Genomic DNA, 9,179 nt, shown 5'->3' with positions numbered 1-9,179 from the left:
GTAAAAATAGTCTGGCTGTGGCGACCCCTAATGGGAGAAGTCGAAAGAAGAAGAAAACTGTTTTCTATATTCTGTTGTGAATTAAATTTAGATTTATGAGATTTGCAAATCAGTGCATTCTGTTTTTATTTACATTTTACACAGTGTCTAACTTTCATTTGGCTTGTATGCTAGTGTGTCATGTGTAGTGTATATGCATGTAGTGTGTTTGTGTTATGTGTAGTGTATGTGTATTGTGTTTGTGTTTTGCGTAGTGTATGTGTTTGTATTATGTGTTTGTGATTAGTGTAGTGTATGTGTATTGTGTTTGTGTTATGTGTAGTGTATATGTTTGTGTTTAGTGTGTTGTGTGTTTGTGGATATGTGTGTAGTGTGTTGTGTGTAGTATATAATGTGTTGTGTATAGCGTGTAGTGTGTTTGTGTTAAGTGTATGTGTGTGGTGTATATGTGTAGTGTCTTTAGTGTGTTGTGTGTAGTATATAGTGTGTTGTGTGTAGTGTGTTTGTGTTTAGTGTGTAGTATATAGTGTGTTGTGAATTGTGTGTTGTGTGTAGTGTGTTTGTGTTAAGTGTGTAGTATATAATGTGTTGTGTATAGTGTGTAGTGTGTTTGTATAGTGTAAATGTGTGGTGTATTTAGTGTGTTGTGTGTAGTATATAGTGTGTTTGTGTTTAGTGTATGTGTGTAGTGTGTTTAGTGTGTTGTGTATTGTGTGTAGTGTGTTTGTGTTGTGTATTGTGTGTAGTGTGTTTGTGTTTAGTGTATGTGTGTAGTGTGTTTAGTGTGTTGTGTATTGTGTGTAGTGTGTTTGTGTTTAGTGTATGTGTGTAGTGTGTTTAGTGTGTTGTGTATTGTGTGTAGTGTGTTTGTGTTTAGTGTATGTGTGTAGTGTGTTTAGTGTGTTGTGTATTGTGTGTAGTGTGTTTGTGTTTAGTGTATGTGTGTAGTGTGTTTAGTGTGTTGTGTATTGTGTGTAGTGTGTTTGTGTTTAGTGTATGTGTGTAGTGTGTTTAGTGTGTTGTGTATTGTGTTTGTGTTTAGTGTATGTGTGTAGTGTGTTTAGTGTGTTGTGTATTGTGTGTAGTGTGTTTGTGTTTAGTGTATGTGTGTAGTGTGTTTAGTGTGTTGTGTATTGTGTTTGTGTTTAGTGTATGTGTGTAGTGTGTTTAGTGTGTTGTGTATTGTGTGTAGTGTGTTTGTGTTTAGTGTATGTGTGTAGTGTGTTTAGTGTGTTGTGTATTGTGTGTAGTGTGTTTGTGTTTAGTGTATGTGTGTAGTGTGTTTAGTGTGTTGTGTATTGTGTGTAGTGTGTTTGTGTTTAGTGTATGTGTGTAGTGTGTTTAGTGTGTTGTGTATTGTGTGTAGTGTGTTTGTGTTTAGTGTATGTGTGTAGTGTGTTTAGTGTGTTGTGTATTGTGTGTAGTGTGTTTGTGTTTAGTGTATGTGTGTAGTGTGTTTAGTGTGTTGTGTATTGTGTGTAGTGTGTTTGTGTTTAGTGTATGTGTGTAGTGTGTTTAGTGTGTTGTGTATTGTGTGTAGTGTGTTTGTGTTTAGTGTATGTGTGTAGTGTGTTTAGTGTGTTGTGTATTGTGTGTAGTGTGTTTGTGTTTAGTGTATGTGTGTAGTGTGTTTAGTGTGTTGTGTATTGTGTGTAGTGTGTTTGTGTTTAGTGTATGTGTGTAGTGTGTTTAGTGTGTTGTGTATTGTGTGTAGTGTGTTTGTGTTTAGTGTATGTGTGTAGTGTGTTTAGTGTGTTGTGTATTGTGTGTAGTGTGTTTGTGTTTAGTGTGTTTAGTGTGTTGTGTATTGTGTGTAGTGTGTTTGTGTTTAGTGTATGTGTGTAGTGTGTTTAGTGTGTTGTGTATTGTGTGTAGTGTGTTTGTGTTTAGTGTATGTGTGTAGTGTGTTTAGTGTGTTGTGTATTGTGTGTAGTGTGTTTGTGTTTAGTGTATGTGTGTAGTGTGTTTAGTGTGTTGTGTATTGTGTGTAGTGTGTTTGTGTTTAGTGTATGTGTGTAGTGTGTTTAGTGTGTTGTGTATTGTGTGTAGTGTGTTTGTGTTTAGTGTATGTGTGTAGTGTGTTTAGTGTGTTGTGTATTGTGTGTAGTGTGTTTGTGTTTAGTGTATGTGTGTAGTGTGTTTAGTGTGTTGTGTATTGTGTGTAGTGTGTTTGTTTTTAGTGTATGTGTGTAGTGTGTTTAGTGTGTTGTGTATTGTGTGTAGTGTGTTTGTGTTTAGTGTATGTGTGTAGTGTGTTTAGTGTGTTGTGTATTGTGTGTAGTGTGTTTGTGTTTAGTGTATGTGTGTAGTGTGTTTAGTGTTTAGTGTATGTGTGTAGTGTGTTTGTGTTTAGTGTATGTGTGTAGTGTGTTTAGTGTGTTGTGTATTGTGTGTAGTGTGTTTGTGTTTAGTGTATGTGTGTAGTGTGTTTAGTGTGTTGTGTATTGTGTGTAGTGTGTTTGTGTTTAGTGTATGTGTGTAGTGTGTTTAGTGTGTTGTGTATTGTGTGTAGTGTGTTTGTGTTTAGTGTATGTGTGTAGTGTGTTTAGTGTGTTGTGTATTGTGTGTAGTGTGTTTGTGTTTAGTGTATGTGTGTAGTGTGTTTAGTGTGTTGTGTATTGTGTGTAGTGTGTTTGTGTTTAGTGTATGTGTTTAGTGTGTTGTGTATTGTGTGTAGTGTGTTTGTTTTTAGTGTATGTGTGTAGTGTGTTTAGTGTGTTGTGTATTGTGTGTAGTGTGTTTGTGTTTAGTGTATGTGTTTAGTGTGTTGTGTATTGTGTGTAGTGTGTTTGTTTTTAGTGTATGTGTGTAGTGTGTTTAGTGTGTTGTGTATTGTGTGTAGTGTGTTTGTGTTTAGTGTATGTGTGTAGTGTGTTTAGTGTGTTGTGTATTGTGTGTAGTGTGTTTGTGTTTAGTGTATGTGTGTAGTGTGTTTAGTGTGTTGTGTATTGTGTGTAGTGTGTTTGTGTTTAGTGTATGTGTGTAGTGTGTTTAGTGTGTTGTGTATTGTGTGTAGTGTGTTTGTGTTTAGTGTATGTGTGTAGTGTATATGTGTAGCTTTGTGTAGCTTCTGTCTGACCTGGAAGACTTTGGGAGCGCTGACCAGGGAGGCGAGTGCAGAGGAGAGAGTAGCAGAGAAGGTTCCTGCAGTGATGAGGGGACCAACTCCAGATACCATTGTCATCACCTGAACACACACACACACCCACACACACACACACACACACACACACACACACACACACACACACACACAAACACACACACGTGAGATGTGTTTATTTTTGTTTTTTTAGGTGAGTATTTCTGGGTTGACCTCTGACCTGGAAGTTGTTCATCAGGCCGTATTGGCACTTGGTGTGTGCACATGAGGAGAAGTCGTAACCGAAGTTGCAGGCGGCGGAGAAATTGCAGCTGGAACCCATCGTGATGGTGTCGTTCACATTTCCTGTGGCATCTCGCACCACCGTACCAGCTGAACACACAGCAGACGTTTGTTGAATGGAATTTTACAGTAGTGTCTAGCTGGAGCTGAGGAGACTTAGCGTTAGCATGTGTTAGCTGTACTTACACACACAAAGCGCAATGGCGAGATAGGTTAATCCTGTGATGAAGATGGCCAGAAGTGTGCCAATGGGAAGAGCATCCTGGGGATCCTACACATACACATACACACAGATGTGTAATGCCTCAGTGACTGATGGGATTTGACCCAGAATCCTTCTGATCATTCAGCTGTAAACTACTAATCACATTCATTTATTATATATTTACCCACACCATAGACACCATGAAAGGCAAACCTCTCCTTCAACTAACAGAAAGGTGTGAGAGCTTCTTCTAAGTGGATTAAATCTGTAGCATATCAGCTACATCACTCTCTCTCTCACACACACACACACACACACACACACACACACACACACACACACACACACACACACACACTCCTTTAAATGTTTTCTTTCTAATTGAATAACTAGTTTCTAGTCCAGTTTTTACCTTCAGATCTCCAGAAATGTTGGCACCTGCTAGAATTCCAGTAGCTGCTGGGAAGAAGATGGCAAAGACGGAGAAGAAGGTTTCTCCATCTCGGAATTCTGGAGTAAAGTTCTCAGCCATGATGGACGCTGTGGTGAAATAAACATGCTGAGATACAAGACCACAACTGCAACCCTGGTCTTCACACACCATCACAGTCTCTTATTATGTTGATAATGATGAAGATGAAGATCACCATGATAGTTGAAGAAGCCTTTGCTCTGCTTGTCTTTGGTGGAGGGAATCACTGTCCCCACAAACACATTCGCTATGGCAACCAGGAGAATCACCAACAAAACAACCTGAGCCTACACATCATTACACACAGAATATCAGAATATAAGTGACTGTGTGTGTGTGTGTGTGTGTGTGTGTGTGTGTGTGTGTGTGTGTGTGTGTGTGTGTGTGAGTGTGTGTGTGTGAGAGAGAGAGAGACCTTCGCCTCCCACTCCATCCCTGCTACAGAGATCCCCAGCAGTAACACTACAGTGATGCAGCCCACGATCCTGATATCGTTCACTTCATCCACCAGGATGACGTCATTCTCCTACAATCACCACAATACATTAGTGTGTGTATGTGTGTGTGTGTGTGCGTGCGTGTGTGAGTGTGTGTGTGTGTGTGTGTGTGTGTGTGTGTGTGTGTGTGAGTGAGTGTGTGTGTGTGTCAGCATTATAGAGAAAATTGTGTAGAACTTTTACTCTGATCTGTAAGAGTAACTGATGCACAGAACTCTTGCGCTGACTGATGAAGGTGTAGGTGTGTGAAGTCATGTGCTCTGCCCCCGGGGTATTAATCACAGCCAGGTGGTGAAGCAGAGGCAGTTAGCAAGAATATATTTCTCACAGGCCATTAAGTCAGAAATGTGTTTTCCAGTGTGTGTAGCTTCACAGAGGCACTCTATCAGGAACCCACACAGTACCGAATAATGATGTTTAATAAATAACAGAAGCTCTGACTGATCTCCAGCTCGGTACCTTAAGCAGATCCACCACTGTCTCCGCAAACCCCACTACATACATCGCCACGGCAACTGCGTTAGCAAAGGCGAAGATCAGACCGATAGAGCCGCCGAACTCCGGCCCCAGACTGCGTGAGATCAGATAATACGCTCCTCCTGAGTGCACACACACATGATAGATAGATAGATAGATAGATAGATAGATAGATAGATAGATAGATAGATAGATAGATAGATAGATAGATAGATAGATAGATAGATAGATAGATAGATATGAATGCGTGTTATATAGAATGTAAATGAAAGTGGAGTGTGACTCAGTGTGAGTTTATTTCCTTTAAATATTTCATACAAATATATAACAAATAAAATACAAAATATTAAAATGTGTGTTTGTGTGTGTGTGTGTGTGTGTGTGTGTGTGTGTGTGTGTGTGTACCTCCTCGTACGACTCCGTTAGTGCAAATGGCTGACATGGACAGACAGGTGAGTATAGTGACCACCATACTGAGTAAAATGATAATAATCCCCAAACCTGAAACCCCCCCCCACACACACACACACACACACACACACACACACACACACACACACACACACACAGATCATCACAGCATGTAAGTTTTCAGCTAAAACATGAATAATTGTGAATATTTTTGAACACTGCACGACTTTCTCCAAGATGGCTGCATCAGTGTGATGCTCAGATGTATTGATTGTGTGTGTGTGTGTGTGTGTGTGTGTGTGTGTGTGTGTGTGTGTGTGTGTGTGTGTGTGTGTGTGTGTGTGTGTGTGCATTCGAGAGATCAAACGTGTACCTAAACTTATACTAATGATCCACCAAAATAAAAACACAACCAACAATAACAAATTTACACAAACAACATAAACAATAACAACAACTTGTTTCATCCTGTATTTGTTAACATCACAAACTGTAAAATTGTATGGAAGCTCGGCCCCTTCAGCTTTAGAGAACGTCCTCATTCCTGCTTATAAAAATTAGTGCTTCCCTCACTGTTCCATTTGCTGGTCTCCTAAATGCTCCCCTTACTACTCCCCTTTACTGGACCCCTCACTGTACCCCTCACTACTTCCCTCACTGCCCCCTCACTACTCCCCTCACTGTACCCCTCACTACTTCCCTCACTGCTCCCTTTACTACTTCCCTTACTGCTCCCCTCACTACTCCCCTTACTGTACCCCTCACTGCTCCCCTCACTACTCCCCTCACTGTACCCCTCACTGCTCCCCTCACTACTCCCCTCACTGTACCCCTCACTGCTCCCCTCACTACTCCCCTTACTGTACCCCTCACTGCTCCCCTCACTACTCCCCTTACTGTACCCCTCACTGCTCCCCTCACTACTCCCCTCACTGCTCCCCTCACTACTCCCCTCACTGTACCCCTCACTGCTCCCCTCACTACTTCCCTCACTGTACCCCTCACTGCTCCCCTCACTACTCCCCTCACTGTACCCCTCACTGTACCCCTCACTGCTCTCCTCACTACTCCCCTCACTGTACCCCTCACTGCTCCCCTCACTACTTCCCTCACTGTACCCCTCACTGCTCCCCTCACTACACCCCTCACTGTACCCCTCACTGCTCTCCTCACTACTCCCCTCACTGTACCCCTCACTGCTCCCCTCACTGTACCCCTCACTGCTCCCCTCACTACTCCCCTCACTGTACCCCTTACTGCTCCCCTCACTACTCCCCTCACTGTACCCCTCACTACTCCCCTCACTGTACCCCTCACTACTCCCCTCACTACTCCCCTCACTGTACCCCTCACTACTCCCCTCACTGTACCCCTCACTACTCCCCTCACTATACCCCTCACTCTGTTATGAAGGTGTCAAGTTAGTGCTACATGACTGGCTTCAAACCATCCATTATTCACACATCATAAATTTGACCTCATAGAAAACAACTTCTGTCCTTAAACTGCTCTCGCTTCACCACCTGAGGGATGAATACATCAAACTATAACCACTAACTGCTGACCTCTAACCTCTTTAAAATAAACCATTCTACATGTGTGTGTGTGTGTGTGTGTGTGTGTGTGTGTGTGTGTTTATTCACCTGATCCTGCTTGTCCGAAAACCCATGAGAGACGAATAAAAAGCATCACACCCCAAATATTCAGCATACATCGCACCTACACACACACACACACAAATACAATTAAACACATATACATACATTGCACACAATCATAATGCATGTGTGTGTGTGTGTGTGTGTGTGTGTGTGTGTGTGTGTGTGTGTGTGTGTGTGAGACACACTTACCAGAACTCCTTTAATCCAGCCAAATTTAACCACACCCCCGGAGTTATCTGGAGCTGGAGGAGCTTCAAGATCATCACTCTGTACAACATTACTCCCTTCACTATCATCGAGCATGTGTGGCATATCCATATCTCCATTCTAACACACACACACACACACACACACACACACACACACTGTCTCACTATATACTGTGAGAAGTGGGGACTGAGGACTCAGTGATAATAATTCACATAAATTCAATTCAGTTTATGTTTATTTGTATTGAGTTTTTAATAATGAACATGGTCTCAGAGCAGCTTTACACAGATAATGTGGTGATAAAAATGAAGATGTTCTTTATAAGTGTAAGTTTGTCCCTGATGAACAAGTCGGTGGAGACTGTGGTGAAGGAAAAACTCCCCGAGATGCAGAAGGAAGAAACCTTGAGAGGAACCAGACTCAAGAGGGAACCTCATCCTCATCTGGGTTCCACCGAATGTCCATTTATTACAGATAAACGATGTTTGTGTAAACGAGTAAATGAAGACCAGAGCAAACTGTAGTCCATACACCGCAAACACTGCAAAGCTCTATACACTGAGGACTTGAGGTCTTTAATACACAATGAGGACTTTTATACACAGGAAGAACGTGAGGTCACGCTCCACACAAGACTTCATTTCACATAAGATTAGGTTTAATATGCAGTTTATCAGGTTTTGGGGGTGGGTCATGTCTAAACATCTACATATTCATTGAGTCCGGACCTGATTATGCATCTGTGTTTTCTCTGCAGTGCATTTATAAATATCTAAATTACATTGTGTCCCAAAAGATTTAATACACTCTAGTATCTCAAAGTCATCATTTAACATGTCAGAAAACATATTGAAATATATAATAAAAAAACCCAAATATATTCAATATTTAATATTAAGTACAGAAGAACGAAGACTGTGTGTGTTTCATGTCACAGTAATTGATTATAAATGTAATTGTACATTGTGTGTGAGATGCACACTGATACATTGTTGCTGTACTGAAGTGGGTCATATAGAGATAATGCAGTTACTTCTGCTTCTTCTTCACCACTGTGGTGTGTTTGATCTCATCACTGACCTTGTGGAAGACCTGATGGAGCTCCTGCAGTGAAGGTCTGATGACTCTCTGCCCGCTTACACTCCCGGCATTGCGGTAAAAGTCGATGCTCGGCACTCTGTCCAGCGTGTTGTGGCCGAAGGTGCTCACCACCGATGGCCTGACAGGGCGATGGTCCACGTTTCCATAACCATTCCCAGAGAACGACGTCTCCTCGTACAGTGGAGGATCATCTTTAGTCTTCTCAAATGCTGAATTCTCCATCTGTGATCCTGTCTATGAGGAGTTCAGCAGATCAGGATTGTGGAATCACTCAGTTTCACAGGAGAAAAAAGATTCTTTACTCCAGCATCAGATTGAACTCTGGAACTGATATAGATGGTATGAAGGTCAGCAGTGTGTTTGTCCTCCTGGATGAAGAAGTTTGCAAGGTTTTTTTCTGGAAGCTTACTCTCAGCACTAACACTCTGTTTATATACCAGTCACATCACTCCCTCTCACACCTCATTGGCTCAAATGACACTTTTTCTACCCGCAAACCCAAAGAATGTTGGAGCAGGGGGCAAGAACACATCATTGTTCCATCAAGGAGGACGTGAAACATGTGTTTAAACTTTAACCAGGTCGTAAACACAGTGAGAAAGATAGCGGAGCAGTGAGTGGAGAACAGGATCACTGATTATTAATCAGATCGGGTTTGAGACTGAATGTTCCAGGTTTTATGGTTCTGGGTCTTTTGCTCTTCTATTAATGTTCTATTAGGATTATCAAAGACTCGCCTGATACAGCCGCCGTGAAAAAC

At 41.7% G+C, this 9,179-nt stretch overlaps 1 protein-coding gene across 1 annotated transcript in view; it reads right to left on the bottom strand.

Annotated features, from left to right (window-relative positions):
- The window catches only part of slc12a1 (solute carrier family 12 member 1), a 17,691-nt gene extending 8,838 nt beyond the window's left edge, over window positions 1-8,853 (bottom strand). Inside the window, exons 1-11 of the mRNA XM_083553250.1 lie at window positions 8,399-8,853; window positions 7,298-7,435; window positions 7,091-7,166; window positions 5,442-5,537; window positions 5,019-5,158; window positions 4,478-4,588; window positions 4,238-4,349; window positions 4,003-4,130; window positions 3,572-3,656; window positions 3,324-3,475; window positions 3,080-3,187 (exon numbers count right to left, since the gene is read on the bottom strand). Of these exons, the coding sequence (XP_083409376.1) occupies window positions 3,080-3,187; window positions 3,324-3,475; window positions 3,572-3,656; window positions 4,003-4,130; window positions 4,238-4,349; window positions 4,478-4,588; window positions 5,019-5,158; window positions 5,442-5,537; window positions 7,091-7,166; window positions 7,298-7,435; window positions 8,399-8,641 (1,389 nt within the window). The 5' untranslated portion in view covers window positions 8,642-8,853. The remainder of the gene's footprint in view (window positions 1-3,079; window positions 3,188-3,323; window positions 3,476-3,571; window positions 3,657-4,002; window positions 4,131-4,237; window positions 4,350-4,477; window positions 4,589-5,018; window positions 5,159-5,441; window positions 5,538-7,090; window positions 7,167-7,297; window positions 7,436-8,398) is intronic.
- Window positions 8,854-9,179: the final 326 nt, after the last annotated feature.

This window comes from Silurus aristotelis (genome assembly GCF_946808225.1).
Source record: "Silurus aristotelis genome assembly, chromosome: 10".
NCBI classification, from domain to species: Eukaryota; Metazoa; Chordata; class Actinopteri; order Siluriformes; family Siluridae; genus Silurus; species Silurus aristotelis.
The sequence above is the reverse complement of the archived record's forward strand: the minus strand, read 5'-3'. Positions and strand labels throughout refer to the sequence as shown.